The following is a 20,065-nucleotide window of genomic DNA, read 5'->3' on the forward strand; positions in this document are numbered from 1 at the left end:
AGAGTTGACGGAAATTCTAAAACTAATGAGTTTATGTTCATATTTATTTGTATTAATTTAGTACTCACGCAAAATCCTATCACTTTAGTTGTAGTTTTTCTTAAAGGTGCAGTGCGTAGGATTTGGCATTTAGCGGTGAGGTTGCAGATTGCAACCAACTAAAACTTCTCCCGTGTGCCAAGCGTGTAGGAGAACTACGGTGGCTGACGTGAAAATGCAAAAGTGTGAATGGCTCAATCTTGAGCCAGTGTTTGGTTTGTTCGTTCTGGACTAGTGTAGAAACATGGCGGACTCAGTGAAGAGTCCCACTCCCTATGTAGATATAAACAACTCATTCTAAGGTAACGAAAACACGATTCTTAAAAAACATACGTATTAATATTAAATTCCATTTCTGCCAATACATCCCCCTAAATGCTACACTGTTCTTTTAAAGGATATAGTTTGTGTTCATATATTTTCATAACACTGATGTGTTCTCATTCCTCACCTGCAGCTTTTACAGGTAAACATCTAAGAACGCACCAGAAATGTTTCGATTTTATATTATTCTGTGTCTTGAAATCTCAAAAATTACAAATAACATATTTTGTTCTCTGCTATAGGACCAATCTAAAATGCCTTCATTAGTATGTTGAAGTGTTTTGGTGATGGACTCAGCTGCAGCGAGGGGAAGTAAGATTATTTTTATTTAAATAGGTGGGCCTGGATTTCCTAACTACACCTCTGATAGATAACAGTACAAGTTGGGGATACAAACATACTAAAACTGGCTATTCTTGTCAGTGCCCATACGTTCTCCTTTCCGTCTTGAGCATCACAACCTCTATATCCTTGTAATAACTACTTTTCTTTTTCTTGTCCCCTTGCAGAAATATGTTATTAATGAGTTATTATTGAGTATTATTTTTTTGCCGTATGCCGTACAGATTGTAAAGCCCTTCAAAGCTAATTTATAATTTAAATTGTCATATCTTTCCTCACTGTTTTTGAAGAGTTTTATGCGTTTGTAGTGCAGAAAACAAGCATCCTCTGCAGCAGCGAAGTTGCTGAAGCAAAGGAAATTTAAAGATTGTTACTGACGGTTAACACCAATCAAATTCTATGTTTTATTTTCAGCTTTTACTGTCACACTTGACAAGAGAAAAATAAATGTATGTGCCACCATGTGTATTATGTAATAGATCCATTGGAGAAGTGATAACAGAGAGTGAGGCTTGTGTTGTCTTTCTGCAGGAGTGAGAACAGAAGAACAATCCAAAGCTGAAAACTTCCTTTATAAGATAAATCTAAAAAAAATATTAACTCCATATGTCTTTCATTCTGAGTCTGGGTTGGACCTTGTATGTATGTGCATATTTGTCGGTTCTACAGACCAGAAGATACAAAGGGATTCATGCTGTGTGTGAGCTCCAGTGATATGGAAAGTCTCATGCTGCCTCCTGGTGTTTTTACACAGAAAATGCATCATCACTCCAGCACTTTAACTCTTTTAAAAGACCAATGATAAGTCATGCTTGGGCCAAATATGATCAAAACAGTACAGTGCCTGAATAAAACCACAAAAATACATGCCCTAATTTTAACTCTTAACTAATTTAAGTAAGTAACACTACTAAGTACTTAAGTAAGTCGGTTCCCTCAGGAGCCGCTGCGTTAAATAAAGGTGGTTTAGCATTAATTACATTCACCGTTAGTTATGTATTCTATTTCTATATAAGTGAATATCACAATATCAGAGAACCATGATCAATTAATGTTTTTATTAAAATCTAAGTAGATTTATTACAGTTATTTGTTTAAAGTCCAGTTTCTCCATTTTATAATCAGACTGCTGTAATTACCAACTTTATACAACATATATACAGCTGAGATAAATCAGAACAAAGGGCACAAGAACATTAACATATATACAAAATTATAAATTGTGTGTAGTACCAACTAGTTGTGTTGAAACTGAGCAGTTTGGTCACGACACAGAAATTTAAAGTTTGCTTCAGTGCCTCTCCAAAAGTAATATATTATGACACTCACAAACTAAACAGTTAGATGTAATAATATGTACAGATCCAGATCCAATATGGACCAGTTCTTGTGTTCCTAAGACTCAAAAACATCCAGTCAACTCCTGCTTTTAGTTTGAATACTTAAACCTGTGAGTCACATGACACAAACCAGATTAATCCATTTCCTCTAGTCAACCGTAAAACCACACATTCAAGTAGAGAAGAACATGATTAGAAAGTAAAACGGCCAAAAGACATCCAGTGACTTTCTTGCAACTATCTTTGAGCATCAGATATGCATTAACTCATAAATGTATTATTATAAAAATATCAGTTTGTATATGATGAAGAGAATCTGAGCTCACTTCATTCTGTAAGAATCATAGTCGCTGAATGAAGAGCTTAATATGCAGTTGTCTCTAAATCTCTAAATCATTAGTAAGTGAACCTTCACCATCGACTGCTCCCAAAGCTCAAGAGTGAAATGCTGTATGCAAATAAGTGTGTGTTTCTGGCACAGTGGTTTCCAGCCCTTAAAACAAAACTATGCCTACTTGCATCATAAATTGCATATACCTACAGGCTGTGACAAGTTCAACTAAAGAGTGATTATATCTTCTCAGACTCAGACATCATTTTATGTAGAAGAGTCTCCCCTTTACAGACATGCCCACTTTATGATGATCACATGCAGTTTGTGGCAAGTCATAGTCAAGTCAGCACACTGACACACTGACAGCTGTTGTTGCCTGTTGGGCTGCAGTTTGCCATCTTATGATTTGAGCATTTTTTTATGCTAAATGCAGTACCTGTGAGGGTTTCTGGACAATATTTATCAATGTTTTGTGTTGTTAATTGATTTTCGATAATAAATATATACATATATTTGCATAAAGCAGCATATTTGCCCACTCCCATGTTAATAAGAGTATTAAATACTTGACAAATCTCCCTTTAAGGTACATTTTGAACAGATAAAAAGGTGTGATTAATTTGCGATTAACTATGGACAATCATGCGATTAATCGCGATTAAATATTTTAAGCGTTTGACAGCCGTAATATAAAGAAAATATTTTTTTAAAAACTTGTCCTTATCAGAGGGCAGCGCTCTGAGAAAACTTGTTGTCCAAGAAAAAAAAATGAGTGCTGTATTTGAGAGAAAACGACACGGAGCACGACCTTTGAGTTTAAAAGCAGTTCAACATGTAATCGACTACAACAAGGTCAGAGAGTGACCCTGACGTTAGTCTGGTACTCTGGACCGAAACATGAGCAGCGAGCAAGAAACAGCTGTCTGACCTCTGTTCTTTAACTCCTATTAGCATCTCTAGTGTTACTGTACACAACCAACATTTCAATAAGTTGCACATGTAAGAAGATATAAGGAGGAAATGTGTGTGAGTTTGCTTGTGTGTGTGTGTGTGTGTGTGTGAGAGAGAGCATTAAGTAGACAGATTAAGACTAGAAGGGTATTAAAACTAACAACCGGAGCGCTGAACCCAATCACATCACGGCTGGTGAGTCATTAACCCCTCAACATCATCTGTGTGTGCTTGCGTGCATGTGTGTGTGTGTGTGTGTGTGTGTGTGTGTGTGTGTGTGGCAGGAGTAACGTCAGATCTTGAGTGATGCAGTCGACAGAGGGAAGGGCATTTTTCTAAAAGCGCTTAAAATGACAGATCACACATACACACGCACACAAGCACACACAGACACACTAACGTGTTATCCCATGAATCACAGGCTGAGTACACTGACATTAAGACTACAACAAGAGCAGCAAAAAAACACACACATCAAAGACAGTAGCAGCGCTGTGTTCTGCGGAGCATCATCCCTCCTTCTTGTTCCCCCAATTGAACAGTTTGGACATCGGAGACTTTTTCTTTGGTTTGTCTTGTTTGTCTTTCTTTATGTCTGAGAGAGGAGAAGAGGAGGATAGTTAAAAGATGACACAGAGGTAAACATGACAGGTGAGATTGGTAAAAGTAATTCTGTGACACCTCAATCAATCAACTCAAATCAGCTTTTACATTTAGGATTATAAAAAAATTGGAAAATCAGATTTTAAAAGTACTGTTTGCAGCACATGAAAAGTTTTGTAGTAGTTTGCTAATAAATTAACTTGATAAACCCATAATATCCCAAACCTGTGTGATTTGTTTTTAAGGTTCTGCACCGAAGCGGCCAAAAAATCTGATTAATGCTGCTTTAAATATGTCATGTATATGTCACTTCAGAAGTGCTAAACATTAAAGCTAAATTAACTATAACATGACAAGAATATTTCTTTGCACTATTTGTATTAGTTTACAATCTACAGAACATTTGACTTGTTTATAGCCACATTATATGTTGTTGGTCATTATTACTTGTTATATATACACCTATTTTTTCACCTACTTGTATGCAAATAATAGTTCTATGTTTATTTTTACTCAATCTTTGTCAGAGGCAAGAAAGGAGTTGGATTTGAGGGACGACATCTGTCCCAAATACCATTTTTTGGGCTTCGAAGCTTTGGTGAGAATTATTCGAAGGTATTTGAAGCTTCACAGCGCAGCAGGCTGACATGTTCTTCTGTCTTTCTGTCTCTATTGCTGCAATACTGTACACATACACATCTCTACACACAACAAACAGCGATATCCGTCTGAAAATAACTAATAATAATGAATGTTGAATACGTTAAAGAAATTAGTGCCATTAAAATGAATTTGCGTTAAGGCGTTATTATTGCGGGTAACTTTGACAGCCCTAATTTTTATATTAGTGCAGTTCTGCATGCATTATTGTGCTTATACCACAACCATTTATCACAAGCAAAAAGAGCTGTGTCCACAGGTTGTGGTTAAAGTTTGTTTTATAGTCAGTTTAACTCATAAGCTAGGTCTGTTTCACCAGCGAGGGTTCACATAGCGGAAGCACCGTTGCCGTGGTTACGTGCAGTCTAATGTCAGCATGTCAGTTAACCTTTGTCTGAGATGTCCTGATACAAGATTTAAAAAAAAAACACCTGCCAGGAAATCAAAAAGTGGTATTTTCCGTGGCCGTGGTATAAAGTAGCATTTACCTAACGTGTGTGTGTAAACGATCACATGACTGCACTCAGAGCGGGAATGAACTGTGAAACTTTGGCATTAACTTTACGAATACATTAAAATGAAATGGCTAGTCTTTAGCCCACGGTCGGCATTCACTCGCTGCAACATAACGACCTTTCACTGAAGTTCAATAAATCTCCTCAATTTTCAGCCCTGCTTTTCCCGGTCATGAATTGCAAATGAAGCCGGCTTTAACTCTATTCTATCAGAGGGTCAAATTAACCAGCTACATTATCCATTTGTCTAATAGGAAACGGCGCTGACAAAAAAAAAGAGGGGGAGCATTTTGTTTGATGCTTTTTCCATTAGCAGTCATTAGATCAAATGAGATGAAAACATCGCCCGGTAAAAAATGCAGCTCACATACACACACACACACACACACACACGCACACACACACACGCACACACACACACACACACACACACACGTCCATAAACCACGATGAGAATTCTATCTACTTCAATTAGAGGCGTCCATGATGGAAATCTTCAATTGGATAATTTATAAGCCAACTAAGTTGCAGTGACATGGAGGTTGTGATAACTAATGAACAGAGCGGAGGGAAGGGGGGTCTGTGGAGGTGTTTCAGACACTCACTGAAATTCATCATCATCTTTTCTATCTCCATGTCCTCCTCTTCCTCCCTGAGAAAACACACAAAAAGCAAACAGAGATTAACAGCAGTTTATACCTGTATGAGCATATACTGTATATGCTGTACTTATACATACGATGCAATCTGTGAGTACTAGGGCAGTGAAACATTTTGTTGTCATTTTTGGTGTCCTTGGGTGTCTTGAAAGGCGCCACCAAATAAAATGTATTATTATTATCATCATTTCATTGTTAACAGTAAAATAACTATTAACTAAGTTTAATTAACTATCAATTTACCATTTATGAATGATGGTTTTTATAAAGTATTACCCAGCAGCTTTGCCCCAAATGACCCATCACCTCTGCTGTAGTTGTATAAACACACCTGAGTCTGTCCTCATCCAGACCTTCTACAATAGCGTTTCTGTCATTGACAATCTCAAACAGTTTGGCCATCAGCTCCTCCTCTCTCTTCCGGTCCCAAGATGTTTTCTGACGTTCTGCTCAAACACAAAACACGTTTCAGTCTGAGATGTTCGATTTGTGTCATGTTGTGTTGAATGTGTTCGTTCCCCCCAAACTCTCACCTGGTTTTTCCATCAGCCTCCTGAGCTCCAGCTCAACACTGGGCTGCTCTTCCTCCAGGTCCTGGGTTTTCCCACTACACATAAAAACAACATACAAATATGGATTTAAATGTTTTTTTGTATTTGTTACTATTGCCTAGAATTGTATGTCTTTAGTCTGGTTGTTTGACAAATTTTGTTTAGCTTAATTCCTTCAACACATTTCTATTCATATGAGCTTTACCGTTATTATACTGCCTAAACACATTTACGTGAGATGCAGTTGAAAGTTCTGGCAAAAACTATTAAGTACATTAAGGACACTGAGTTGCCAAACTACTAAACACAAGATCAAGAATTTATGCTCAACATTTTTTGTCATTGGAATATCTTTTTATTATTACCATGGCCTTTCCTCTAATGCCTCCTGACAAACTTCTCATTTTTGGAGCCATTAAAAACAGCAAAATCATCAAAAGCCAATATTCACCTTTTAGCTCGGTTTTTGGTCTCCACCACTTCCAGAGTGAAATATCTGTCTCTTTAGCTGCTAAATGCTCGACTATGGTCGTTAGCTTGTCGCTAACTTTGCCAGACTACCTTTTGGTGCTTGGCAGGTATAGTGTACGGTGGGTTTTTGAGACTGGAAATTACGCTGATAAGAGCGGTGTGAGTGAACCAAAACAATAAAGTTGCAGTCCGTAAAACCAAAACAATGAGCTAAAAGACACTAAAACACTCGGGTGTGAGGCAGGATATAATGAGCCACCCTTGTCACAAATCTCATGGTCAATTGGTCTATTGTTGACATAAAAATATTGATTAGAGCAGCTTTAAATGGTCATTACTAAGTGTTCATGAGCACAGTGTTGCCATTGTTAAGTTATTTTCCTAAAATCTCCATGATTTCTAACAATGTGTGAATCTTAATGCAGATATGGATTCAAATACAGTTTTTTTTTCATATTGTTTGTCCTCATTTGCCTTTAAAAGGCCTTGGTAGAGGTAGAGGGTTGACATTAATTTATGAACGGAATAATTGCAGTGCATGTGTGCAGTTAAGCAGCATCCTGCTTCACACTGCAGCCAGTGGGGGGGTGAGCTGTCTCGTTCCAGGACGCCCTGCTGTGGGACGGAGGAGGGAGGACACTGGGAATTCAAACTGTCAACCTTCTGGCCACAAGTCTGTTTCACTAATCGCTAAAATTGTGGCATGCCCCTTTGCCTTTTCTAAGTGTGTGCGTGTATGTGTTTACTCACATGTAGACCAGTTCAGACTCGCGGCGCATCGCCACCTGCTTGTTCCTGATCAAGCTGAACCACTCGACCATGAGCCCATCCATGAGAGAGTCATCTTCACCCTCTGACACACAAACACACACAGTTAATCCCATATCCTGTACACTCCCTTCCTCTGAATCTGCCTCTCTTTTCACTCCCGACTGAAGACGAGGCTCATATACAGTATGAGTTATGTGTTTATTATCTCACCTTCCTCACTGCTGCGGAGCTTCACCTCCAGCTCCACTCCCCTCTTCTCCCACTCGTTCAAATTATCTTCAATCTCCTGCAGTTCCTTCATGATGTCATCTTTGTTAATGTAGTCTGGTTTCGTCTACAGATGAAACACACACAAACATGCACAAATTAAATGGAAGATATGAACCAAAACATAGGTAAAGAGCACAGGTGAACATAAATTAGTGATCCCATTGCTTTTATTAAATAACATCCTTACATCTTAGTGTGAAGAAAGCAGTAAAAGATCATTTATTTTTTTAACTTTTACTACCAATCAGTAGATTAAATAAATTAAAATTTAATTTATCAGCTCCTTAGTTTTCCTATTATTGGTTTTGCACATATGAAATTATATGATAAAAGCGAAAGTAAACTTATTTTCCAGCTGCGGTTAAATTAAACTGAATTTATTTTACTCTTCAATGCATCCTTTGCTAGCTCATTTTACTTAGTTTTAACACACATTTAATTAAAAAGAGTTTATACAATGCAATGCACTAAACTCACTGGCTCAAAGTGTCATCCTCTAAATGCTTATTTTGACTGAACAAACAATAAAAACCTCAAAGGGATTGCATTTAATATTATATGATATAGCCTAATGTTAAGCAAAAGCCAACTTATTGTCCATCTAAGGTTCACATACCTTGGAAATCTTTGACTCTGACTTGGTACCATTTGCAGTTGGGACTTTCGGACCATTCAGGAAACCTGAAAAAGAAAGAGTTATAACGCAGAAAATAGATATTAAAACAAAGTTAAGAACAAAGACAGAAGAGGGAGGAAGACCATTTGTGGTAGAAACATTGTCATGTGATGTGCCCATGTAGAATAAAAGAGGAATTGAGAAAAAGATGTGCAATGTGCAGGTATATTTTTTGTCCAAATTGCATTTAAACAGAACAACATTACAGCACAGGTGCCCATGTTACCCTTTGCTGCAGGTGGAGTGACAGAGACGTCCGGGGTGGGCAGATGAGAGGGTGGAGAAGGCCTGACAGGCAGCTCTGGAGTCTTTCCGGCTCCGTTAGCCCTCCATGGTTTAGGAGAGGACTGTGTGGGACCAGCAGGTCTGTGGATGGATAGAGGACGAGCAGAATAGAGGAAAAAGAGACAGAATTTAATTAATGGTCATTTATCTGCTCCTACAAGTAGTCCCCTTTCTGTCTTGCTGCAGCCCTTAGTTTTGATTCATGAGAGTGGGAGGAAAGGTCATCCGGGGGAAAGGAACTCTGAGCACTGAGCATATGTTGCACCGCGGAGGACTCTACTCAGTCTTGACACCATTTGGGGCTCACATGCATGTGGCGGAAGAGGAGAGGCTGAAAGCTCTGACTACAAATGATGGCCGAGCCATTTGGAGGAGCAGCAGGTACAGGCGTCCTGTGGGACGGAAAAGGTTGGATAGATGGATGAAAGACAGGATCAAAGGATGGATGGATGGACAGGACATCGGAGGGGGGAAGAGATGTTGATATGCTGTGAGCTCGCCCACGTACAGATACACCCTGCTGGAGCTATGACAATAGGAACTGAGCCAGTAAGGGCAAGGGATTAACCAGAAATATGGTATAATAAGTAAATAAATAAGTCTTACTTGGCGATGGGTTTGAGCTTTGACCTCCAGTCTGCAGGAGAGTCTTTGTTTTCAGATGCTGATGAGAAAAGGGAAATCAAAACTTTAATGTTTTACACCTCCAGGTTTACTTCTTCACCATTGTCATTGTTTTGTGTTGTCAATAGATTTCCAATTATAAGAGTATTAAATTGACAAATCTCCCTTTAAGGTATGTTTTGAACAGATAAAAAAATAGGTGATTATTTTGTGATTAATCGCAATTAACTATTTTAATCGATTGACAGCCCTATAAATTATAAAATGATAATTTAAATAAATGAATCTGAAAACTTCATGGAGCCCCTGGCAGAGTGCCACAGACCCCACTTTGAGAATCACTGCTCTAAACAAGTACAACAAGCACTTTCTCATAAATTGTATCATACACAAATCAGGGTTTCCCACTCCACAAACATGCATTACACCAGACTAAACTCCTCTATGTACAGTTATCAAAGTGTGTGAGTTTAACCTGAGGTGTTGGGTGATGCACTGCGGGGCTTTGGCGTGCCTCTATCTGGGGTTCTGTCTCTGAGTCCACTCTTAGCGGCCGGGCTCGGAGTCCGGGATTTTTCGGTCTCCGTGTCAGCGAGGATTGACCGGTCAACTTTCAGCAGCTTCCTCCCTCTGGCACCCACCGTCTCCTTCTTTGGAGTCTCCACTTGAGGAGGTCTGATCAGAGATTAAATGCTACTATTCACCACTAGAGGTCAGGCCAATGCAAGATACTATTAAGTCTAGACAAACATGTACTGTATGTGAGTGTGTTTCATTGCTTACTTGTCAGGTTTCTTCAGCACTGTAGTTATCCATGATGGCTTACTGTTGTTATTGTTGTTCTCCTCAGCCAGTTTTTTGGAGATGAAGGCTGCTGCTGATGCTTTTGTCTTTGAATCTGCACCTCCACCAGCTGATTTCGTTTTTGAATCTGCACCTCCACCAGCTGGTTTCATCTTTGAATCTGCACCTCTACCAGCTGATTTCATCTTTGAATCTGCACCTCCAACAGCTGGTTTAGCTCCCTCCCCACCTGTGTCCAAGCTCACATTTGATTCCTTTCTGCCAAAACCACCAACATTCACAACCAAAGTGACGGCCTGCCCTGTTGTGACCTCCTGGCCCTTACCGGTCACATTCGGCCATTTATTTATGACTATGTTGGTGGTTGTAGTCTTTTTCTCTTCCTCGCTAGCGGCGTTATCCGATTGGAAGAAATTGAGCTTGGACTGCAGAGTCTTGGCTGCCGTGGTTGAGGCACGAGGAGCAGGAGTGGGCCTGGTGTTGTTAGAAGTGGTCGTTGGTGTGGTGGTGAAGGTAGATTGAAATGTAGTCCGTGAAGGCTCGGGTTTGGAGACAACAGATGTCGGAGTGTCTTTAGCAGCAGAAGAGAGACTTGAAGCAGGCCGGGAAGGAGACGGAGAAGGAGAAAGAGTGGTGGAGAAGCTGGGAGGGATGCTGGATTTCAGCCATGGTGGTGTTGGTCTGGAGGGTGTATGAGCGGGAGTAGTTGTACTGGTTTTAGTAGAGTCTGGCAGAGGACTAAATCTGGAAACAGGAGTGTTTGTGGGTAAAACTCTGAGAGGTGCAGTTGGGTTTGTAGGCGTCAGTGACCTGAAAGACAGAAAGCACAAAGACATGTAGTCGTTACAAAATGCTTCGCACACATGACTCCCACAGTGTTAGTTCCTACGTGACACTGCTCACAACAAGGTGTGTGGATTAACTTGAGTAACCAGGTCATGATTTCTGGAAAGAGACATTGCTGTTGAGTTTTTCAAATGCATTTTTGGCATTTTGAGCACCACAAACTTGAGTGCTATTTAGTTTCATTATATTCAAGAGGAAGCAGGCAGACATCTCTACGGCACTTGGCAACTCACACCAAAACAATCTAGATTGATAAATAGCACTACAGGAAAGAGGAAGAATATGTATTTTTGATTTTGGGGTGAACTGTCCCTTTAAAGCGATCATGAAATGAAACTGTAAATGTTACACAAATGGACCTTGACATGGAATATGATAAGCAGGACACAGGTAAAGAGCCGCTATCAGCATAACATACGCAACCTCCAACTGAACTGTCAGCGGTCGAATTGCATTGTGGGTAATATATGCATCAACTTACTGTATGACAAAGAAGAATTTGTCTGCTTCTGCTGCATCAATTTTGTCCATTGTGAGTCTGACAGTGGTGTAGGAGTGCAATGCAAAATCAGTGGAGAACTCTTGTAATGCATCATTTAAAGGGTAATTTAATTAATCAATTCATAATTGCTTTTTTTAGATTTATCAATTACATTTTTTTTTTACTTTGAGTTTAATTAAGAACTAAAAATGTCTCTAATTGTTCACGTGGCACACTCCAGACTCCACAGATTATACGGATCAGTTACGATTAAAGGAATTGACAAGGGTTCTTACTTTGCACAGTTCCTGTGATAGAGCTTCCCGTCCACTAGATGTCGCTGCACCAGGTGAACATGCTTGTTGCAGGACACACATTTGTTACTCAGGGTGCCCGTCTGGTGGGATCTCTCACCCACAACATCCTAGAAGAGGGGAAGAGAGGGTGAGAGAGGTTACATGAGGTGGAAATAACACTTGATTCATGACTAATCATCTTTTACCTCACTTGCTGTAACTTCTCTGAGGCAATGCAGGGTTTTTTGGGGGGTTTTTGAACAGTAGTTTGGTACAGACACAACAATTGTAGGTATTTGGGTCATCTTAAATGTGTTTGACTTTGCAAACTTCCACATTTCTCATGAAGTAATTCCAAAAACAAGCCTTTTTTCACTTTCTGTTCACTATTAGTAATGGTTGTGTAAAGTATTCAGGCAGTAAAGGTTACCTTTGTGGCATTTCTGTCTTGTCTTGGAGAAGGAGAGGGCCTTGAGATGTTGGAAGAGGGGGGAGGGCTGTTCTCTCTGGCCGGTTTAGAAGAGGGAAACACCTTCGACGCCACCGCCTGGTTCTTCTTCCCTGACGGTTCCTCTGTGGGGCCGTCAGCTGGCCGCTTTATACCGCCCAAACCACCAACTGCAGCGAGCACACAAATAAACGGATGAGAAAGAAAGAAGAAGGGAACAAAGGAAGAGACGGCCACAGCGAGACACTGATACTCACTCGGGGAGCGTCCATGGAAGTAGTTGTAGTACTGGGACACGTATGTCAGGATACTGAGGCGGTCAGGAACCTTAAGAGCCACCATGTCTTCTGCATCCAACAGCGCTGGAATTCCCAACTCCTCCTCCGCAACCTTGAATGCCTGCAAATAACATTGACTTTATCCAACAAGACAGAAGAAGCTCAGGGTGGATTTATAGCATCTAGGCCGAGCAGCCAAAGATGGAAATGGACCAATAAATCACATGAAAAGCAGAAAGTCTGACTTTATGAGGCCTCACTGAAAAACTGATGTTTCTGCATCTTAACACACTTCATACAAGATATTCACTTGGTGTTCAAGTGCATGTTATCGACTTTGAGTGTCCTAAATTAGTTTTTTTTTAATTTCAGCTTTACTTTAGAGTCTTCTTTTCGGGTTGAGGTATCTTTTTTCCAAAGTTTTTGCCAAAAAATCAGTGTTTTGACACCGACGCAATAACGCTGATACATGTTGGTACTTTTTTAAAAAGTGTTAACTTTAGGGCTGTCAAAGTTAACGCAATATAACGCAAATTTGTTTTAACACCACTAATTTCTTTAATGCATTAATGCCACTTGTGAATTTTAGGTTGTAGTAGGCTCAGTTTTCCATTGGTACTAACCATGCCATACTAGCTTATTGAGAAAGAGGCTAAATAATGCTCCAAACTTAAGTGAAAGTTTGGCGAAATTTTGCCGAAATTTTGGCAATATATGTGAATGTAAATGTGTTCTATGGGTACCCACAAGTCTCCTCTTTACAGACATGGCCACTTTATGAAAATCACATGTAGTTTGGGGCAAGTCATAGTCAAGTCTGCACACAGACAGCTGTTGTTGCCTGTTGGGCTTGAATTTGCCATGTTATGTTTTGAGCATTTTTTTATGCTAAATGCAGTACCTTTGAGGGTTTCTGGACAATATTTATCATTGTTTTGTGTTGTTAATTGATTTCCAATAATAAATATATACATACATTTGCACAAAGCAAGGTAAATTTTGAACAGATAAAAAATGTGTGATTAATTTGCGATTAATTAACTATTTTAATCTATTGACAGCCCTAGTTAATTTGAATAAAATTTGTTTTATTTTAATTGTTTATTTGAGTTGGATTTGAGATGCCTGTCCTACCTTTAGATGTGGACACACGTTTTCTTTGTTTAAATCAATGTTTTCTATAATGTATGTCTTGTTTTTTTGCGTATCCTACATAAAATCCTTTTTTTCAAATGGAAAATTCCTGAGCACAGGTTGAGTCTACACCTTGTGTGTTCAGAGTGAAAGTGAAAGGATTCCATGGAAGCAGAAAACAACAACAAGCAGAGGCAGGCCGCCGCCGAGCACCAGAGGCAGAACTTAATCAGTAATCAGTAGATCAAAAGAGCCATAAAAACATTGTTTACTTTGCTGTGCACTTTAATCTCTTACAGCTCATCGTCGTTTTTAACCTTAATATGTTCTTTAAGCTTCAGCTACAATCCTGAATAGTGTCAAATACTGGCTGCTAATTTAGGCTTTTATTCAATATCACTTTAAAGAGTAAAAGTAATGTCGAGTTTTTGTCATGCAGAGCTCAAAATCCAGTAAAGAAGCTCTGGGAAGAAAGTGAAAGTAAAGAAAGCAATGAAGAAGCCAATGTCAAAGTTCCCAGACTAAAACACTCCATATTTGGCAATGACTGGGATCTTCAGCTATGTTTCAACACTGACGCTTTTGAAAATTGCCTGTTATCTAATCTTGATGATGCAATATCCAGAGTCAACACGCACGTAGAAGCAATTTATGGCTGCAAGTAACAATTACTTTAATTAGTGATTAATAAATCAAGTATTTCAGGATCTATTTTAGGATTTTAAATCCTGCTTTGTTTACATCCATGTTTACTAGCTTCTAGTGTTCTTCTTCATTGCAGCATATCTTGCCATGTCACCGCCAACTACTGATCAGTGGAATAATGTGAAACCATTGGTAGGACTGTATCATGTCATCCGAGATAAACAAAACAGGGGCCCACTCATAGACAAACAGCTCCTTATCACTGCTAGAGGTTTAAAACTCCACAGAGAACCTTTAAAGGGTAACTTCTGGATTTTTCCATGTTTTTATGTCTAACTGACTAATAGCAACAACAGTTTCTGAGTTTCTGAAACTGTTCCAGTTTTGAGGGAGAACGCTGTAGACGACAGCTGTTCATGGGCTGCAATGTGATCCTATTGGGGCAAGCTGGCACCGTCATTTACGTCCACTGAAAGTGCTTGTTTTTGCCATGACAGGATCGGATTGTTATTATAAGTGTCTGACAACATTATGGAAAGAGTCTCGATCAAGGAGAAGTATTGTTCTGAAATATGGCGAGGTGACGTGTTGCTGGAAGACAACAGTGGAATAGTGGAATACATCCATGGTGGAAACGTGAGTGCCAGCCGGGCAGAGTTTGTTGTGTTAGAGTACAGAAAGTGTAGCTTAGTGTTATCTAAAAGATTTTCAATGTCATGGCTGAATATTTAGATGATTTCCACAATGTGGACGAGGTCTTTGAATTTGATGGCCGTCCGTATTTATTTGAGCCAAAATATACGAATATTCAGATTTCACAACGAGACTCCTCCTTGAGCGGGACTTGGACACAATATCAAACAGACCGGATCAAGAGAAAGGTAAGAAAAATGGTTTATTCCTCTGTAGGGTCCTTTCCATAATGTTGTCAGACACTTATAATAACAATCTGAGCCTGTCAGTGGCAAAAACAAGCACTTTTAGTGGACGTAACGTAACATTACATTGACGCTGCTCACTTGCCCTCGCAGCTCGTTTAGCAGCTGCCGGTTACATCGTTATCACTCAATACTGGACCTATTTAAGAAATTATTGTCCCCATTAGTCACTTAGACACAAATACATTGCGAAAATAGGGTCCAAGTTGAAAAATACAGAAGTTCCCCTTTAAGTCAATAGGATTCATCCTCTGGGGACCATGAATGTCTGTATATCTACTATACTAACCCTGTGTGTACTCAGCAAACACAAATTAAAAACAGTCAGAAGTCAAAATGCAGAATGTAAACGTGTCTTACCAGTTTATTGTTCTCATAAACATCTTCCTTCTTCAATGAATCAAAGTTGCTGCAACAGAGGAGGAAAAAAATTGTGTAACACACGTGATCCAACTTCCCTTCCTCATTCATTTGTTTACAAGCAGTCGAGACCTAAACATGTGTTATTTAGTCATGCAACGCCGTCACATCATCATGACAGGGTGACTGATCAGTTCACTACACGGTCGCTGTGGTGACACATGATCTCATGTCAGTTTGTCAAACAGCTGGAACAGAAAGTTCAGCCTGTAGGCATGAGTGTGTCTATATTCAGTAAACTGAAGTAAAGCATTTAACCAATGTTTAGTGCTTCAGCATGTAAACATGAAATGTGCCGCCACGCTCGTCTGGCTGCAAGGAAAAAGTGGAATGGAAAAACTGGAGCAGCTCTTCCTAAAATGAAACTACTGTCTGTCTGCTGTAATGGCTTCTCTGGAACAACACCAGGCATCTCTGTGTAAAACTGGCGGACTAAAGATGATGAGTCAAGTCTTTGGAATATTTAAACCAAAGCCTAACATGGAAACATCTAACTGAGAACATCTTGTAGGCCATCAAAAGACAAGTACCAAATATTAACCAATATTCCCAGGTGGAAATTCCCTGGTAGTTATCAGAAAGTCCCGGGAAAAACACAGAGCAGATGTGCTTTTACTTTCCTATAAATCCTCAAGATCTCAAACCAACACAGACAAACTGTATGAGATCCCATGCAACTTTCATTTTCAGTTCCAAGTACTGACACAGCTGAAACAATTAGACAATAGACAGAAAATTGCTTGCTTGCTTCGCACTGTTGACCTGACAAAACAAACAATATGAAGATTTCACCCCGGGTTCTGGGAACTTGTAACGGGAATTTTACACTATTTTCTGACATTCTATGAACTAAATAAAGAAAAACTTTATCTAATAATGAATCAAGACGTTATTCAATGATGGTAAACATCAATAGTTGCAGAGGTTTTGTGCAACTTTGATTAAAACCTACAAGAAACGCACACAAAAAAAAGTTTTTAAGTGTTTTGGGGAAAGAACAAGTCAAATTTGAAGCGATATGTCCGTCAACTACACGCCTGTGATAGCTGACCATTAAAATGGCATTTCAATAAGAGTTTTTGAGACCAGGTTATTTCAGGCCTAATAGATGTGTGGCTATTATGGAAGCAAATTATTCTATTCAGGCTCGATTGCTTAGACTTGTTATCCCAGATGTTCAACTTCACGCGTGTGACAACGCAGATCATAAATTCAGATAGATGGTTTTCAAAGTGAAATTTTCAACGTTTGAGTATTCAGAAGTGATTATATTTCACTATTAGGTATTCAGTTCCTCTTATGGTGTGTGACCACAGCCTCTGTCCTTTCCACGCTTCCCATTCATTATGCAAGTAGTCGTGCAATGCAATCTGGCAGCGTTGGGGTGCGCTTTGAGAGACGAACCGTCAAGTCGCCTGCTCCTCATTTGCATAAACTTGAGAGCTAGGAACTTTATGCAAATCAGAGGCGTCCGACGCGACTCGCCGCCTCTGGATACTCTCGAGAAACTTTTAAACTAACCGTATTTCTCGCATAAAATGTTTTCAGAAACACATTTTGGTGAACCATGTTGGTGATACAAGACAAGAAAGTTTCCAAACAAGCCGCGTTCTTGGTTTCGGTTAGAAAGCTGAGTGCCACGAGGGAAAGTATTTATCCAATCAGGTGCAGAGTGCCTTGCGTCTAGTGGCCGCCCATCAAGCGTCCGATGCTGGGAAGCGAGGCGATCCCTCCCCCATTAAAAACTCTGTGACCCGGGAGCCATGTTGAGATCAGTTGAGGAAATACCAAGCACCGCACACCAGCCGGAGCGAACTTTCTCATTTTACAGCTAAACACTACAAGATGTTTCTGAAAACATTTGAGGCAAGAAATAGGCATTACAGTAACAGAATATTAATTCATATTTGATCAGCGCTCCCTAGTTTGACCGTTTGATCGGAGTTTGCGAGTGATTGACAGCTGCCTCCGTTGAATGAACAGCCAATAGGAACGCTCTAAGTCTCCCGTCACAGGCTAGATTTTGAAAACAGAGCCATGAGGAGGTGCAGAAGTCTAGTTATCTCTCAGAACACTTGAATTACAATATGCCGAAATATTATTATGGAATTTTTGCCCAATGATGCCAAAAACATTCTGCCTACTGCTGCTTTAAGTTTACAACTTTGCAAATATAAATACTGAGTAACAGGATTGACAGAGATGATCACATTAGCAGTCAGGTAAACTGTGCAGAACATTAAAATCCATGTAAAAACATGCACACTTCACCACCTCTATAGGCTATATGAGTTCTAGTGACTCCACAGCTGAGCTCCTGCTCCTGTTTTTCCTGCAGACCCATGAAGATAAAGTTCCCTTTCATTAAAGACCTGCAGAAACCTACCATAAAGCTGCACCACAAAGCTGGAAAGTAAAACTCCTTCCTCTCTAAAACAGTTTATGTTGTGAACAGGCAGGAAACAAGCAGCACTGAAGGAACTGGTGTAGATAACTTCCCTCAGTTCCTGCTCGTCTGAGTACTTACATGAGATCAGGTCTGTGTTTGTGGATGAGAGCACAGAAAGCCATGCCGTCCCTGAAGGACGTGGTCATGTTGGTGATGGACACATCCCGGTAGCCGTCGCACCGGAGCTTGCACCACTGCTGCAGAGCCTTCACCGCCGACATCCCCGCAGCGGAGCAGAGCAGAGCTGATCTGATCCGTGTCCTGAGAGCTGCAGCGCCGCTGGAGGCTCACCGAGCTGCCTCCTCCTCCTCTTCCTCCTCCTCCTCCTCCTCTCTCCAACAACACACTTGTGAAAGTTTCCACAGCAGCTTGGACACGCTGGATCCAGGAAATGACAGGCAGCAGCAGGACTCTGTGTAAGAGACTGTGTGTTGGTGATGATGTGTGTGTGGGAATCACCCTTTGAGGAAATGTGAAGAAACTGGATGTGACACCTGGGAAAGGTCGATGGTGACGCGGTATCTGGGTGGAGCTCATTCAGCCTTTGTGTTTCTCCTTTCAGTGTGTGTGTGTGTGTTATAGATCTTTGTTTAGTATTGCCTCATTACTGGTGTTTGTTCTGTAGTTTTATAGATAAAGCACCAGGTTTTACACACTAATACTGGTTTAGATAATCACAGTAGTTCAAGCAGTTGCTTTGACACTTCACATTTAGTCAGACAAAGTCTCATGGTTGCTTTGAGCTTCATTTCTTATATGTGTGTGCATGTGTGTGTGTGTGTGTGTGTGTGTGTGTCACAGAGCCATAGATAAGATTTTAGAGCTATGAGTTCATGAGTCCAAATTACTCAGGACACTTTAAGTCATAGATAGATGAAAAACAAAACTAGAGCTGTCAATTGGTTAAAATAGTTAATTAATCACACATTTTATCTGTTCAAAATGTACCTTAAAGGGAGATTTGTCAAGTATTGTCAAGTAATACTCTTATCAACATGGTAGTGAGCAAATATGCTTGCTTTATGCAAACTGTATATATTTATTACTGGAAATCAATTAACAACACGAAACAATGACACATATTGACCAGAAAGGTCGCTTTCCGTGTCGTTTTTAAATCATAACATGGCAAACTCAACTCCAACAGGCAACAACAGCTGTCAGTGTGTCAGTGTGCTGACTTGACTATGACTTGACCGAAACTGCATGTGATTATCATAAAGTGGGCATGTCTGTAAAGGGAGAAAGAACCCATTTTCATTCAAATATCTGGAAGTCAGAGGTCAAGGGACACCTTTTAAAATGGTCATGATACAATTTGACCTGCATTTAACCCATTCTAAGTATTTTTAGGAGCAGTGGGCTGCTGCAAGCACCCGGGGAGCATCTTAGGGTTAAGTGTCTCGTTCAAGGACACTTCGGCATGCAGTCTTGTAGGAGCTATGGATCGAACCGCCAACCTTGTGGTCAAAGGACAACCCACTCTATCCACTGAGCTACAGCCGCCCCAGTAGTATGAAATGGTTTGTACCAATGGATTTTTTAAGTTTTGTAGTTTCATGTGATACCACCTTAAGAATGAAAAGAGACACAAAGGACAAGGAAGGGTGGGAAAAAGGGTGGATGGGTCCAACACACACAGGGCTTTCATCCAGGAGACCGTTGTTCATGTACCGTGCGTTAAGTTTCACTTTCACTTTACAATCAGCCGCTCGTTCGTGTCCCGCGTTCATTTTAATTTTCACTTCACAAACGTAGTAATTTTAAGCCCAATCATGTAGTTTTTTTCCCCAAACCTAACTAAGTAGTTTTGTTGCCTAAACCTAAAGTGACGCCAAGGGGCATGACAAAACGACCGTATGTGACGAGATGGGATGAGAACGTGTTGGAACGGCCGATTCTAAGCTAACA

At 40.1% G+C, this 20,065-nt stretch overlaps 1 protein-coding gene across 2 annotated transcripts; it reads right to left on the bottom strand.

Annotated features, from left to right (window-relative positions):
• Positions 1-3,167: 3,167 nt before the first annotated feature.
• Positions 3,168-18,616, bottom strand: LOC119485606 (MICAL-like protein 2). Of its 2 annotated transcripts, XM_037765308.1 has the most exons (17): positions 18,233-18,616; positions 15,646-15,694; positions 12,548-12,689; positions 12,273-12,460; positions 11,843-11,970; positions 10,419-11,029; positions 10,199-10,385; positions 9,891-10,090; positions 9,398-9,455; positions 8,733-8,872; positions 8,447-8,511; positions 7,771-7,894; positions 7,540-7,642; positions 6,301-6,374; positions 6,099-6,213; positions 5,714-5,760; positions 3,168-3,925 (listed from the first exon to the last, which is right to left on the bottom strand). In XM_037765308.1, the coding sequence occupies exons 1-17, from the start codon at positions 18,373-18,375 to the stop codon at positions 3,840-3,842; spliced, it is 2,460 nt and encodes an 819-aa protein (XP_037621236.1). In that variant the 5' UTR covers positions 18,376-18,616; the 3' UTR covers positions 3,168-3,839. The 2 variants fall into 2 exon arrangements, with proteins under 2 accessions (XP_037621236.1, XP_037621235.1); XM_037765307.1 differs by having other exon boundaries at positions 10,199-11,029; positions 18,233-18,614.
• Between the last annotated feature and the right edge of the window lie 1,449 nt (positions 18,617-20,065).

Source organism: Sebastes umbrosus, chromosome 3 (genome assembly GCF_015220745.1).
Source record: "Sebastes umbrosus isolate fSebUmb1 chromosome 3, fSebUmb1.pri, whole genome shotgun sequence".
Classification (NCBI taxonomy): Eukaryota; Metazoa; Chordata; class Actinopteri; order Perciformes; family Sebastidae; genus Sebastes; species Sebastes umbrosus.

Excerpts from the sequence above, each read along its gene's own strand:
- LOC119485606 (XM_037765307.1), bottom strand. The coding sequence starts at position 18,375 with ATGTCGGCGGTGAAGGCTCTGCAGCAGTGGTGCAAGCTCCGGTGCGAC. Across the intron at positions 9,456-9,890 it reads TGCATCACCCAACACCTCAG|CATCTGAAAACAAAGACTCT; the intron begins GTTAAACTCACA and ends TTTTCTCATCAG. Across the intron at positions 6,214-6,300 it reads GAGGCTGATGGAAAAACCAG|AACGTCAGAAAACATCTTGG; the intron begins GTGAGAGTTTGG and ends GTGTTTGAGCAG.